We start from the raw sequence: 15658 nt of genomic DNA, 5'->3' as shown, positions 1-15658 counted from the left end.
TGTCAAACTCAAGTACATATTGATAAGGTACTTGATCCTTTTCATAATGCCTCTTTGGATGTATTAAAATTACAATCTCAGGGATGGGCCTCGTGGCACATGCCTGTAATCCCAGCAGCTCGGGAGGCTGAAGCAGGAGGATTGTGAGTTCAAAGCCAGCCTCAGCAATGGCAAGGTACTAAGCAACTCAGTGAGACCCTGTCTCCAAATAAAATACAAAATAGGGCTGGAGATGCGGCTCCATGGTCAAGGGCCCCTCAGTTCAATCCCTGGTACCCACCCCACCCCCCGCCCACCAAATTACAATCTCAGGTTCTAGCCATGGTCAATACAAAAACACCTTCTTTTAAGAATAAAGAACTTTGAGAGTTTCTTTTATTTTTAAAAAATATTTTTAATTGTAGATGAACACAATACCTTTATTTATTTATCTTTATGTGGTGCTGAGGATCGAACCCCCCAGCCCCTGAAAGCATTTTTTTTCTCCTAATCCTTTTAAATACTTTTCTGCACATATAGCTGGATTACTAGCTATAACTATACTGTTAATTTTATCTCTGTTCTTGTTCTGCATAATCTGTCAACCAGGATGGAGACAATTAAAACATCAGGGACTATGGTTTTAAAGTTAATCATGCTTGCTATGCTTCAGAGGATGTGGACTCCTGAAATCACGGAGAGTGTAACCTAAATTTGAATAGAGCCTTGATTAAGGAAAATAGGATCCCAACTATTTTTCCTGCTATGTACTTTAGGTGTATGATTCCTGGTGTTTTAGAAGAACGTGTCTTGTTTTGGCACTGGAAAACTGTTTTCCTAGCACTAGCAAATTAATTAATCCTGACCTTTCTTATAATAACCTTCCTTCTCCCTATTCTTAATTTTGTACAGAAGGAGTTTCTCCCAGAACACACTTCTTTGGCATTCACAGCCTGATTTTCTGAAACCACAAAAGAAGGACTTTGTCTATGATGACCTCAGGGCTCCTCCCCCACACACCCCTCCCCACTAGGGTCTCTATGCTCTATTCCAGAGCTTTAAAAAGAAGGGTCCCCCCACTTTGCCTCTTCTCAGCTTGAAACAGCCAGATCAGACCAACACCCTAATTCATTCTTCCCTTTCAGAGTCTGGAATGAAGGGTTATGGAAAATAATATTCCTACAAGACAGCTCCCCAGGAGGGACACTGTGACTCGGGAGGAGGTAGAGAAATTAGCCAAATATTAAACCTCTCCCAGAAATTAGCCAAATATTAAACCTCTCCCAGAAATTAGCCAAATATTAAACCTCTCCCAGTACATCCTTTTCCGGTAGCAGTGGGCCCCGAGGGAAAAAGCAAACTTTCATCCCTTCCCAGGTTCATCCCCAGCATCTCCACCAAGAGCAAACATTCACCCCTTCCCCATCCCAATGGATCCTGAGGGAGAAGGCAAATACTGAAACACTGGGCCCTGAACCTTTACCCTTTCCCATTGCAGATGAGTCCTGAATGGAAAAAAAGCAAATAGTGAAGCTCTAGGTAACAATGGGTCCCAGAGATAAACAGTGAACACCGAGTTGTAAGCTTTCCCGGTGACAATGAGTTTCAAACTTTTTACAACTGCCTTGCTGAGTCAAAATTTTAACCTGCACAACCAGGTCCCTGACTGTCCAAATGACACACCCGCAAATTAATTCACCCTCATTGTAAACTATAAAACTCAGACTCTTCCTGTAACTTGGGAACTCTTCTCCATACCTGGAAAATGAGTCCTCCTGTGCCTGATGGATTGACTTCACTGCAAAATAAAGAAAAGCTTGCTGATTGAAGTTTGCTTTCTGTCTCTTGCCTCCATCATTTATGTGCCATGAGCTTACAAGAAGAGTGGTAGATGTCCATCCTCTATTTTCTGACCTTGTGGGCTGGGTATGTGGTTAGTGAAAGTACACTCTCAAGTGAATGTTCATGGGGATTCCACATGGAGATGTTAGCCAGGGGGCTGATCTGTCACTGCTGAATTGTGGGTGGGGAGCTGAGAGAACGAGGAACTATATTGATCTGATTCCATATGAACCCTCACCTCACTGTCCTGTACACTTCCTGACACAGGGCAGGCATACAGAAAATGTTTGAGAATGAATGGGAAGAGAGGCTAGCTTGAGGCTTTTCTCTCTTCTCCCTCTCCTTTGCCTTCTCCAAGCAGCCTTAGAGACTCTCCACCCATCTCCTAAGCCATTGCTTCCATCTTTCCAGGTCTTGGGTTCTGATTGCCCTGAGCATGACCCTCTCTCCCGTCAGGGATATTTGCTCCCTAGGGCCCTGCATTCTCACCTCCTCTATCCCACATACCTGGGCAGCTGTGGCTTCCCAGCCCCAGAGGGTCCCAGCTTCCCTAAGCTATACTGCAGGTAGCCAGAGCCTGGCAGCTCCCTGCTGACAGGAAGGCACAAGTAGAATCCTGTTCCATTCAAAGCCTGAAACCACAGAGATCCTGGTTAGCCAGTAGGGGAGAGTGAGCCCAGTTGACTGGATTGCTGGGAGAGAGAAGTGTGGATCCCACCAGCCTGATAACAACCCTGATGGGGAACCTGTCTTCAGGCACCTCCCAACACCGTAGGTCAAGAAGATAAGGGTTGCCCAATAAGTTGGGGTGACATCCCCTGAGGGCAAGCCAGAGTCACATTAACAGAAGGCTCATGCTATCCTCAAGCAAACATTCACTCCTTCCCCAGACATAGTTTTGTGTCTATGTGCATATGACATAGTAAATGTACATACAGAGTTGTGTGTTTCTACACATGTGCATAGGTCTGTATCTGTGTGTTCTGCACATACACTTATGAGCATAGTGGATATACAGGTGCCTTGTGTTGTATGTTCTTTTGTGTGTAGGGCCAGGAGTAGCATACAGGGAGGAGAGTTGCCAATTCTTTCACAGTCCGCTTCTGTCCCTGGCTTAGATATTAGCTGTCTAGACCAGCCTGACTGAAGAAGAAGCTATCCCAGAGTTCAAGGGCAAGGAGAGTGAGTCTCAGTGGATCTCCCACCACAGCCTGGGGGAGCTTCATTGGACATTGATGACTCAGTCTCAGCAAGAGGCATCATGGATTGCAATTCCTGACCCCTGGGCCCAGCCCCTCTTCATTGCTCATAGGGATTTAGACACCATTAGAAAGCTGTTCCGATAGCAAGCAAGAGTTCATCCTAAATTTGGACTAGTCTCCTTAGGACCAAGAGGGTAAAAAACTGGCTGTTTCCCCACTTCCACCATATGGCACCTGAATCACAGTGGCCCATTTCTAAGAAATCCAGGGGCCACAGAGGGAAAAGGAAAGTTTGTTCCCAAGATGCTGATATTGTTCTTGGTTACACATCTTCTGGGTCACTGAGAAATGTGGATGTTTGGGGTGGAGGCAGACATGGCATATCAGTTCACATCTGCTCTTGAGGACCCTTAGTTACTCTCAGAGTTACAGCAAAGAACCAGAAAATAGCCCTCCACCTCAGCCCAGTCTTGCCCTGCCAGGAAGACCCTTCTCTGTGTGGTTCTGGGTTGAATGTGTCCTGACAGGGAGGGAGGAAGAGGAACAGCTTTGAGGGAGTGCAGACATACCACTGGGCATCCAAAGTGAGGAAGACTGGTGGAGGATGCTAAACAGTGGCTATGATGGAGTGTGGAACAGGGATCCTAAGGCTTTGGGCCTCTCCTCCAATCTGGCACCTCACATGGCCAGGCTAGTTCTCCTTTCATTCCTTTGTTTCCACTGTCATTCTCTCCCCATGTATCCTCCCTTTGCATTCATCCAAACCCTCTCTCTTTACATCCCTGCTGAGCACATCCCACCCACCCCCTTACTCTGCAGCTTTTCCAAATCCCATATCCTTAAGGACCTCTCCTGTGGTTGTATGTCCTCCTGGAGGACTCTAGAGGAGAAGAGAGAGAAGAGAGGCATCACAAGCCAATGGAAGGGGTTGCATGGCCTCCTTTCCTCTTCTGTAGGGTGGAGGGCTGGAGACTGTTGGGACACAGAGGAGATGCCCATTGCAATTCAGTCCTCATTAATCAGAGCAATGACCAATTCCTCACCAGGCACTCAGAAGTAAGCATGCCTCAGCTTGGGGAATATGCAGTCCAGCTTTGCTTGAGGATAACATGAGCCTTCTGTTAATGGGACTCTGGTGTGCCCTCAGGGGATGACACCCTAACTAATTGGGCAACGGATATCTTCTTTTTTTTAATGAATGACTTTTTAAAAAATACATCATTTTTATTGTTGTCATTTATTTTTTATGTAGTGATGGAGATTGAACTCAGGGCCTCATGCATGCTTGCAGGTGTTTTACCACTGAGCTATCTCCCCAGCCTCAACTGATATCTTCTTTTTTTTTTAATATTTATTTTTTATTTATTTATTTTTTTAGTTTTCGGTGGACACAACATCTTTGTATGTGGTGCTGAGGATCGAACCCGGGCCGCACGCATGCCAGGCCAGCGCGCTACCGCTTGAGCCACATCCCCAGCCCAACTGATATCTTCTTGACCTACCGTGTCAGCAGAGCATGGTCCCATCTGGGAAGGGGACACCAAGCCCAATCTCTCCCCTAGAGAAGGATGTTGCCAACATCCTGCATAGATCTGGGGGAGTACCCAGACAAGCATATAACACCCATAATGGAGCACAGGGGCAAACAACCAGGCTGCTGGTGCTGCCACACTGAGAAGAGAGAGTCACTGTGGTTGCTCCCATCTCAGGCATGCCTAGAGCTCAGTAGCCCCTCAGGACTGCTGTGAATGAGTCACTCCTCAGTAGCTCACCCTCCCCTGGGTGACTGCTTGAGTCTCTTTTTATTTTTTATTTTTGGGTGATATTGGGCCACGCTAGTTCTCCTGCCATTCCTTTGCTTCCACTGTCACTCTCTCCCCACTGAGCTGTCTACCACTGAACCCTTTTTTCAATTTTTGAGACAGTGTCTCTCTAAATTGTCGAGACTGGCCTCACTTTTGATCCTCCTGTCTCAGTCTCCCAATCACTGGGATTACAGGTGTGTGCCACCAGGCCTGGTTTCAGGCCTCTTTTTGAGTGCTGCCTCTAGGCCTGGTAACCAGCACCTAGAGAGCCCCCACTTTCAGGGGTGAAGCCTCAGAGGAGGTCCTCCCAGGGAGATGGGTCAGCCGACTGGCTGAGCATTGTCCAGAGTAGCACTACATTTTGCAACTACATTGCAAAAACTGAGACCATGAGATGAGAACCATCCTCAGGTAGCATAACACACTATCAAGTGGCAGGACAGAATCTGGGTCTTGGTCTTTCAAGTCTGGGACCCAGAGTAGCAGGCTCTACTCAGCAACCCCAAGACAACCCTGGCCAGAGGGTTTATTCTCCTTTATCTCTGGGCATCCAGTTCCACTGATAAGACTATCTCTTGCTGCACTGCAGTGGCCTTTCTGAGAGTGCTAACGTGTGAGACCCCACTCCTTTGGGACACAGCCCTGCCAATGGAACCCCGTAAACTATTTCTCTTTTAAGACTGGAGGGTTAGGGGTGGAGTGGGGCATGGGGAGGGACGGCTGTTGGAACTGCTTTTTGTACCTTCTAGTCAGAGGTTAGCTGAAATCCTTTGCTTTCCAGAGGACCTCACTCACTTAAGCAAATATCAAACATTATCGCTCCTTGACCCTACAACCTTCCCCAGTTGGGGGTAGGGGCAAGGTGGCTCAGAGCTGACCAGCCTCGACAGAGTGCAGGGGTTACGCCCCAAAGAGGTGCCTAGCAGGGAATGGGGCCCGCAGTCCGCTTCTTCCAAGGGAAGACCATCCTAATTCCAGAAGAGACAGCTCAGCAGGTCCTGCGCACGCGCGCCGCCGGAGTGGAGCCGCTTTGTTCCAGCGCTACCTGCGGATCCATTCACCTCCTCTGCCCCTCCCTCCAGCGAGCCGGGACACCACGCTTGCAGAGACCCCGCCCACTTCCCGCGCTGGGTGGAACACGCAGTGGGGCCCCACCTCCCTACCCCCCCTTTGATCGTGATTGGCTGCCTTCGCAGCGCGTGCCCGCCTACCTCGAAAGTTGATTGGTGCACTGAAAGTCCTGTAGGAGAAGGAAAGCAGATTATAAAGAGCGGTCCCCTCCCTCTAGTTCTGCTGGTAAAGTCACGTGGCACTTCACTCTTCGCTTGTCACTACCCCACTTGTAAAGGCTTTTTAAAGGGCTCGCGCTCCATTCCCGGGCTAGTCCTTTGCAGAATTTCTCCACCCCAGCGTGCGGAGGGTAGCAGCGGCCCTGATCCGTCCTACTCCGCCAGTCACCTAGGTGCCGATTCCCCAGCGGGTCTGCTGGGGGTGAGGTCCTGCAAGCCTGTGACTTGCAAGGAGGATAAGGAGCTCTCCTAAAACGTTGACCCCCTAGCACGATGCCTGGCACATAGTAGGCATTCAATTTCCATTTGTTGAACGAATTCGATGAAATAATGAATGAATTAAGGATAACGGGCGAGAGAAGGGAAGGTTGGCGTAGTGTGACTGCAATCCCCTCCCAGGTACCCATTCTCAGGGAAACTGCTTCTTTAAGTGAGGTGCCAGGCGTAGGATATCCCTAGGACAGCTTCTCCCGTAGGGTACTAAAAAGTTGGGAGCGCCGCCAGAGGAGACCAAAGGGGGCGTATTGGCTGGCCCCCCTAGGCGTGCCGTAGACGGTTTCGGGCTAAGCGAGACAGCGGAGGCGGAGATAGGACCCGGCTACGGGTCTCTGGACACACCAGCAGCTAGTGAGCTCGCGTACTGTGGGGAGGGGCAGCAGAGGCGCGGCGCCTTTAAGCCCGGGCACCGGCCTCGCGGCCCCGCCTTCCGGAGGACGCCAAGGCGCGCGGCCGCCGGAGTCGCTGTTTAATTGGGGCTGTCAGGCCGCGGCGCGCGCGGAGGGCCGGGCGGGCGGGCGGGACTGAGGCCGGGAGGCCGGGGCGGCGGGCACGCAGCTCGGCGGGAGGCGGGCGCCCGGAGACGCGGCTGGGGCCCGCGCGGCCGGGGCGCCGTCCCAAGGCAACGCTGCCCGGCCCCGGCCCCGGGCTGCCCGCGCTCCCCATGAAAAACCAGCTCCGCGGCCCCCCGGCGCGGGTGCACATGTCGACTTCGGGGGCGGCGGCGGCGGCTGGGGGCACCCGGGCGGGGTCGGAGCCGGGTGCGGGGTCTGGGTCCAGCGCAGGCACCGCGACGGGCGCGGCAACGGGAGCGGGGCCCATGCCCTGCAAGAGCGCCGAGTGGCTGCAGGAGGAGCTGGAGGCGCGCGGCGGCGCGTCCCTTCTGTTGCTGGATTGCCGACCCCACGAGCTCTTCGAGTCGTCGCACATTGAGACGGCCATCAACCTGGCCATCCCGGGCCTCATGCTGCGCCGCCTGCGCAAGGGCAACCTGCCCATTCGCTCCATCATCCCCAACCACGCCGACAAGGAGCGCTTTGCCACGCGTTGCAAGGCGGCCACTGTGCTGCTCTACGACGAGGCCACGGCCGAGTGGCAACCTGAGCCCGGTGCTCCTGCCTCCGTGCTCGGACTGCTCCTGCAGAAACTACGCGACGACGGCTGCCAGGCCTACTACCTCCAAGGTGAGGGCAACACCTAAAACCCTATACGGGATTGGGGTTCCTCCGCGGCTCCCTAATGCCCCTGCTGCAGGCTATTTCCTTTCCACGCTCTTGGCCAGGCCGGGCGCCACGTCGCCCCTGGCCCGCATCCGCTCTCCGTCCCCCACGATGTGGGCTTAGGCAGGGGAGGGCGGATCTGTGTCCCCTTTTCTCCGCACGATTTGTATAGGTAGAGAACAACCCCCCCTTTATTTATTTATTTATTTTGTTTTTTTCTTTTGACGGGGCGACCGTAGTGCCCCGGCTCCAGCTGAGCGCCCAAAAGGAGGGAGAGGCCACCTCCTGGAACCCGAAAAGCGTCAGGGCCTAAGTCCAGCGTGGAATTCATGTCCCTGGAAGGCCAGGGTCAGTAAGGGCACCTTTCATAACACCGTCCAACTTCTTGTACATAGGGACTGTTTATGTTGGGGTCTCTGGGATCCCGTCATGGCCCCTATCACCCAGGGATTGCTGCCTTTTGGATGCACTTGGACAGAAGGTTGGCAATGCCCATTTTCATGGCCCAGGTCTCCTGGGGCCCCCAAGTCCCCAGCCTGCTGCCTTAGAGCTTTTGGAATAGAGGAGGCAGTGACTGGGGGGCGAGTGGCTGCAGCCTGTGTTTCCAATTAACATTCCAAAATGGCCTCTTGCTGGCAGCGGGGCGGGCGGGCGGGAGGGGAGGGGAGGCCTGCGGCACCCTCGGGCGCAGGGCCCATGCCTAGCTGAAAGGCGCTTCCCATCTTTCCCATCAGTGTGTATCCCTAGTGACCCTCCTGCTCTTCAGGTCCAGGGCTAGACAACCTTGTGTTCTGAGGGAGGGTCCAGAGAAGTGTGTCTGGGTTCCCCTTCACCAGTCTACCTCTGGGGGGGTGGGAGTATAAAAACTTGGGGGGGACTCAGGACCAACCTATACCTTCACACTACCGTCCCCTAATGTGGTTATGGAGGTGGACAACCAGAGACTATCAGGAGGCCCAGGTCCTCTCTATCTCTAACTGACCTAAATGTGGCTCTGGACCCTGTGGACTCATCTATAGGAGGGGTTTGCAGACCCTGGGTGCTGGTCTGAGTGGGGGATTGTGTACTTTCCTTTGCCTCTTACTGAGTACTAATGAGTCTAGGTATGCATGAGAACTGCAGGAGAGGATTGAGCTGGTGCCTGTCCTCAAATGCCCTAAAGCTGGTGGTATGGCTGAAGTGTTATGGGTAAGGGTTCAGAGCTCTGGCCTCAGTTTCCTCATCTGTGAAGTCGTCATAGTTTAAACGGAAAGAACACGTGAGAGGATGCACATTGTATGTTTGACATGACCCATGTTGCCCTTTGGTGGTATAATGCTTAACATGAGGAGTGCTGGCCATCAGTGGTCTTATGTGGCCCTTTTGGACTCTCACCAGCCTCTCACCCAGGCCCTGTCTCACCTCCGTCACAGGTGGTTTCAACAAGTTCCAGACAGAGTACTCGGAGCATTGTGAGACCAATGTGGACAGCTCGTCCTCGCCCAGCGGTTCGCCGCCCACCTCGGTGCTGGGCCTGGGGGGCCTGCGCATTAGCTCTGACTGCTCCGATGGCGAGTCAGACCGAGAGCTGCCCAGCAGTGCCACCGAATCGGATGGCAGCCCTGTGCCATCCAGCCAGCCAGCCTTCCCTGTTCAGATCCTGCCCTACCTCTACCTCGGCTGCGCCAAGGACTCCACCAACTTGGATGTGCTCGGCAAATACGGCATCAAATATATCCTCAATGTCACGCCCAACCTACCCAACGCCTTCGAGCATGGTGGCGAGTTTACCTATAAGCAGATCCCCATCTCTGACCACTGGAGCCAGAACCTCTCCCAGTTCTTCCCTGAGGCCATCAGCTTCATTGGTAAGTGTTGCTGTGCTCTGGCCAGAGTGGGTGGGTGCATCAAGGTATATGTGAGACTCTGGGTGTCGCCCCTGCCCAACTGGGTACCTCTGGGCCTGTCAAGACCTGTGTGTGCCTTGCATGTGCCAACGTGTACCTGTGGGTGTACCCATGCCTGCTGTGACTCACCGAGTCCCTCAGGCCCCTCTACCTGTCAGGGCCTGAGCAGTCCCCTGAGTCCTGGGCTCCCCCCAGCTCTTAACATGTCACCGTCTCTCTGCTGTCAATCTTATATTTTCTGGCTTTGCTGTTGTTTCTTACTTAGCAAGCCAAAACATTACAGCTTGCAGACTCCCACGAGGCCCAGTTGCTCTGCATCACGCCTTGGCACACGTGTCTTTCCAGGATGGGGCTGTCACTGTGCTTCTTTGGGCTTTACTGTGCACCTAAGAGGACTGAAAGCTAACCCTGGGGCCAGAGACTTATCCCAAACAGGCAGTTAATGAGAATGTGGTGCCCCAGAGTGTCTCTGTGGGACCCCAGCTGCTCTTAGCAGCCTGTGGGGTTTGCTTGGCATATAGGGAGTGTGCAGAGAAGGTGGAGAAGCCTGAAAGAGGACTACATCCCCAGCCTCAGCTACCTCTGGCTTCCCCCCTGCTTCCTCCTTGGTCAGCTTGAGGTTATTAGACTGCAAGTCATCTCCCCAGGCCTGGGGGCTCACCCAGGTTATGGGGAGGGACTCAGGCTTAAGATAAAAGCAGACCCTGTACTGTCTGAACCTGGTGACCTAGTGTTTCTGTCCAGCCTCCTGTGGTAGAATGGAGTTGGCCTGGGCAGTCTTTTCCCAATGGCGGCTGTGTCCAGAGGAGGGCGTTTGGTGTCAGCCTGGCTGGGCTAGCTTTAATAACAGGAAGTGGGAGGCTTCCCCGCCTCATCCGCTTACTGGGAACCAAAACTAGGTGCCTGCCTGGGAGGAAGGAAGGAAGCTGAGGCCTGGGGGAGGGGCCCCGACTGGGGCTGCCTGGAGCTTCCAGCCCTGCCCCAGGGGACATGCCAGGAGGACTTTAGGTGCTGTCTCAGCAGTTGACCTCCCCATTCCCCCCCAGGAGGAAGAACAGAGAGGGGAACCCCAGATTTCTCAGGGCTGAGCCTACTTTGGGTGCTTTTATCCTTGAAGGTTCCCCCATATCTATTAGGGGTGAGGGGACCCATCAGGATGCAGAGGTAGAAGAGAATCTTTTTCCCTGTTTGACAAAGTGAAGGAATTGAGGTCCAAATATCCCATAGGACTCACTGGGTCAGGATTAAGCCAGATACTTGAAGGGACTCAAAATAAAGTCAGCAGAAGAACTTTCAGTGTGACCCCGGGAGTGTGTCCTCTCTGGAACCCTTTTTCCACTACCCCTTTCTCTCACTCCAGATCTCAAGGTCAGACCACACTTCTCCATACAGAGCTGCAACATCTGTCTTCTCTCCTGCTAGTCCTGTCCCTAGTGTCATAGCCAAGGGACCATCCTGTTAGTCCCTGAGTCTGGACTAAGCACCTACATATGCTTAGTCCTGAGTCCCCTTTGTTGAGTAGAAATGGGGGAGGGAGGCCAGAGGCAATAAAGAACTTGGAGCCAGGTGAGGTGGCTGTATTCCCAGTGACATGGGAGACTGAGGTATGAGGATCCAAGTTTAAAGCCAGCCTCAGCAGTGTAGCAAGGCTCTGTCTCCAAAACTGAAAGGCTGGGGATGTGGCTCATTGGTAAAGCAGCACCTCTGGGTTTAATTCTTGATACCAAAAAAAAAAAAAGGGAACCTATGTGTCATTTTATAAGAGAGCATTGTTTGAGTGCTGACTGTGTGCCTGGCTCCCAGTGGGTTTGGAGTCAGAGAACTGGAAACCTCAAGGAGCCTAGCGCTGCTGCTTGTTAGTCCACATCCCTGGCACAGCTATGGCACTGAGAGTGGAGAGGAGAGATCACAGGGCTAAAGTGTTCAGGAGCTCAACCATCATTTACTGTGTACCTACTGTGTGTCTGGCAGAGGAGTCTGGGTAGCAGTGGGGGAAACTGGGAGGATGAAGAAAGAAGGGAAGACTGGCCGAATCCAGTTGGCTATGGGGAGAAATCACTGGAAGGGCCCCCACTTAAGCCAATCCCACCTGAGAAACCCCAGATGTGGCTGTTATCTTAGTCCCTGGCTCTTCAGAAGCTGAAGCTAAGGCCTTCGGGACTAGCTGGGCAGAGCCCAGAGCCCAGGGTAGGGCCAGGCAACCCACTTCCTCCCTCAGGCCCACTTTGCAGGAGGCACTGGGAGTAAGAGAATAAGCACAGCCCCCACCTCCAGGTCATGGTCTGGTAGCAGAAGGTGCTGAGTTAGGAGAAGCCTCTGGTGGCCTTGGGCTTGTCACTTTGTCTCCTATCTGTTTCCACATTGTTAAAATGGGCTTATTGGCCATGATGCAGATTATTTGAGAGGAAACGGAAGACATCCTCTAGCCAGTTGTGACATGACAGTTGCTTATGTTTGCTGAACCCTGTTTGGCCTGGGTCCTTATGAGAGTACTGAGAATAAAAGGGCTCAGGTGAGGCTGAGGCTCGGGAATGTGCAGGGGCTTATAGCTAAAACAGGGCAGAACCCTTTGCACACCCCAAGTTGCTAGCCCACCACACTGGGCTTAGCTGGGTCCCTCAAGAGTCAGGTTGTACCAACAAGCCACCTGGCTGCCCTCTGTGCCCAGCCCCAACTGCTGTGGCCCCTCTGCCCACCCATTTGGGGAGGCTCTTTGAGACACACAGCCTTGACCCATGCCCCTGTGTTTCAGATGAGGCCCGCTCCAAGAAGTGTGGTGTCCTAGTGCACTGCTTAGCAGGCATCAGCCGTTCGGTGACGGTCACCGTAGCCTACCTAATGCAGAAGATGAACCTGTCACTAAATGATGCCTATGATTTCGTCAAGAGGAAAAAGTCCAACATCTCGCCTAACTTCAACTTCATGGGGCAGCTGCTGGACTTTGAGCGGACGCTGGGGCTAAGCAGCCCATGCGACAACCACGCGCCCAGTGAGCAGCTGTACTTCTCCACGCCCACCAACCACAACCTGTTTCCACTCAACACCCTCGAGTCCACGTGAGACCAGGTGCAAGGATGGGCATGGTGCCGGGGCTCCCCCAGCCCTCCACAGGGCCCGATGGGGCCCAAGCTTGTTGTCCCTGGCCCGAGGAACCCACGGATGTCTCCTGTGCCCAGAAGCTGAGGCTGAGTGGTGGCCAGCTCTCTGCCATTTGTGGGGGCAGGGCCTCCCTCTGCAGGACTTGCTAAAGAGGCCTCAGCTGTCAGACACATGGCTTTGGGGGCCCCTGGACCCTCATGTCTATCCCAGGACACTCCTTTCTGCTGGTGGCCTGACCATTCTGGCTGTTTTTAAAGACACATCCATGGACCTGAGTTTACTTTTTACTTTTAGCAGGTAAATCCAAGCTCCACGGAGCACAGAGTATTCAAGCTCTTCTTGATTTTTCTTTTTTTAACGAAAAGTGTTATTTTCAGGCTACATGCAGCAGTGGATTGTATAAACCAGTATTTCATCCCTTTCTTGATCTTGTGAGAGAGAGAGAAGTGTTTTCAGTTTTGTTTTTCTTCCTATTTCAAAAAGCAATTATTGGTGTGTGTTTTTGTTTTTAATGGAAAAGACAAACCCCGTGTTGATCTTGACCAAATGCGTTTTGCACATGTATGGAGCTCGTTTCTCCAGCAGACACTTCTTAAAGGGGTGGCTTGCTGCTTTCCAGGCATCAGGACCCCCAGTTGTGCCATCTCCCACCCATGGCTCAGCCCAGCTTGGTATTGTGTCTGCCTGTGCACACTGCCTCAAGTTGTGCTTGGTGGGCTGGACCTGGGTCTTTGCATTGTCTGCCCTCCCATCCACCCCAAGGTGGTCCTGCACACCTCCTTACGCTATCCTGCTGGAGGTGGGGCTGCAGGGGACTGCCAACTAGTAGCATTAACCCTTTGGTCTCAGCCCCTAGCAGGGCCAGGCCATGGGCCCTTCTACATACTTACCCAAGACTTCTATCTAGTTCTTTCTGTAACTGGGAGTGGAGACCCAGTAGCCGGGGGAAAAGAAAGCTTAGGTGGTGGAGCCCAGCCCTGCCTCCCAAGTTCTTTTCTTCATCCTGGCTGTTGCTTTGGTCCAGCTGCAACTCCCAATTCCCTTCTCTCTGGAAGACTGCCTTGCTCACCTCCTGCCCATGCCTTCTACTACCAAGAAACATGTACCCATTTCAACCCTAGGGCAGGGGCAGGTGGGGCAAGGATGGACGAGTAGAAGGGGTGTGAGGCTCCCTCCCCACACCACCCCGGCCCAATAACTACAGGACAAAGCCACGGATTCCGTTACCCTCCTCCAGTTTTGTTCCTCAGTTCTAATCAGGTGTCAGGACTGCATGCGGGCTTGGGAGGGGTGAGCAGTTGGGCCAGGGTCCCTGATGGAGCCAGCACTCAGCATGTGAGCGAGGCCACGGAAACTCTGCCCCCACCACATCTTACCTCACAGGGGTGGTTTTCAGGGATTCTTTAGGGCAGTGGATTCAAATCTTGCCACAGTCGAGAAATTGACAGAAAGCTTCCAAGCTGTATATGGTTCTCTTTCTCTCTCTCTCTCTCTCTCTCTCATTTTTTATTTTTAAAAAGAAAACCCCAGAAAGATGTATCAGATTTGTGTAAATGAGGGTATTCCAGAGGGTGGCCAGTTTTGCTTTATGATCTTATGAAGGAAAATTTGTGACCCTACATATATATATATACACACACACATACATATATATATATATATATATATCCCGAACCAGCAACGGGACTTTGTTTATATTGCAAATAAATATTATTTTTTCTTTAAAATGAGTTGTGGTGTTTGGTAAGAGCTTGGGCCCCAGGAAGGTGAAACGGGAGTGTTCTTCACTGCCACCCCAGTGCTTGCTTCTGTGAGGCTAGTCCTGCCCATGGTATGCTGGGCACTTGCTTAGACCAGCCAGAGGTATTCCCCCAGATGGCAGGGAGCAGGCAGGGCTTCTGTCTGGATGAAGCCTCAGTCTCTATCTCTAAAATGGGGCAAAGCACAATGAGACCCCAAGTGCTTTTTGTATTTGCCCCGATGCTCATGATCTTTATCTGGTCAGGGTCTGGGTTTGCAGGGAGGAATGAGCTGAACTCTAGCTCCCACAGGCATGGGGTGGGTAGAGAGAGTAGCTTGGAGCAGAAAAGAATCCTGGAGAAGGATGGTGGCCATGGCCTTCGGGATAGAGCTCCAGAGCCCTTATGTGTCCACTTCTGGCTAGATGGGATGAGTCCCAGGCCAGAACTTAAGGAGCCCGGGTGCTGATTCTGACCCCACTTCCGCCTCTGTCCGTAAGTGGGCTGTGATAGCATTAGGCGGGACCCAGGTAGAAGGTGGGTAGGGTGGTCCAGAAGCAAGGGCATCTCAGCAGCTCCCCAAGACATTCCCGTCAGGATGACCAGGCTCTCCTTTCTCTGACCCTGACCCATTGCTTCCTGTAAGTCATGTTGGAGCAGAACACAGTCACCACCTTGGCAGCTCAGCCTGTGACCACCAGTAGAGGCCAGGTTCTGCCGACCATGGAACCTGGGTTCGACTCATAGCTTTGTTATTGCCTGCCTTGGCCTCTCCTGCTCAGTGCTCCTGTCTTCAGAATGGAGGGTCACTGTTTTCCAGCGGCTGCCCGCAGGGTGGAGGCAAGGGGGAGCCGGGTTCTCGCAGCGTCGGCAAAGGGGCGGGTGCTGCTTTTGCTCTCGGACTCCCTCAGGGCCCTGGTCCTTCTGTGCCAGGGGCAGCCAAGGGGGTGGGGGCCTGGGCAGCCAGAGACTGCGCCTTTGTTCCCTCTTGCTGCCCTCGCCCAGGGCCGGGGAAGCCCGCGGGTGCTGGGCTGGGGGCTGGGCCCTTGATAGGCCAAGTAAGTGCCAGGCAGTGCCAGCGTGCCCAAGCACAGGACAGAGGGTGAGAGCAGCAGTCGCCTTCCGAGCGGACTCCTCAAACTGAGGACTGGGGGCTTGGGAGTGCATGAAATAGGATGACCCCACGCACTTAACCCCATGCACTCTCAGGCCGGGTGGTCGCTCCGACCCTCAGCGTCTGATCTGTCGAAATCCTGACCTCAGCACTACCTGGCTAAGACTCCCTGCCAGGAGAGTCAGGTTCTAGCTGAGTGGCTAGGGC

General features: G+C 53.0%; 1 protein-coding gene across 1 annotated transcript; it reads left to right on the top strand.

Annotated features, from left to right (window-relative positions):
• The first annotated feature begins 6971 nt into the window (after nt 1-6971).
• Nucleotides 6972-14277, top strand: Dusp7 (dual specificity phosphatase 7). Its single transcript, XM_026383980.2, has 3 exons — nt 6972-7577; nt 9026-9460; nt 12252-14277. The coding sequence occupies exons 1-3, from the start codon at nt 7058-7060 to the stop codon at nt 12557-12559; spliced, it is 1263 nt and encodes a 420-aa protein (XP_026239765.2). The 5' UTR covers nt 6972-7057; the 3' UTR covers nt 12560-14277.
• Nucleotides 14278-15658: the final 1381 nt, after the last annotated feature.

This window comes from Urocitellus parryii, chromosome 2 (assembly GCF_045843805.1).
Source record: "Urocitellus parryii isolate mUroPar1 chromosome 2, mUroPar1.hap1, whole genome shotgun sequence".
NCBI lineage: Eukaryota > Metazoa > Chordata > Mammalia > Rodentia > Sciuridae > Urocitellus > Urocitellus parryii.
The sequence above is the reverse complement of the archived record's forward strand: the minus strand, read 5'-3'. Positions and strand labels throughout refer to the sequence as shown.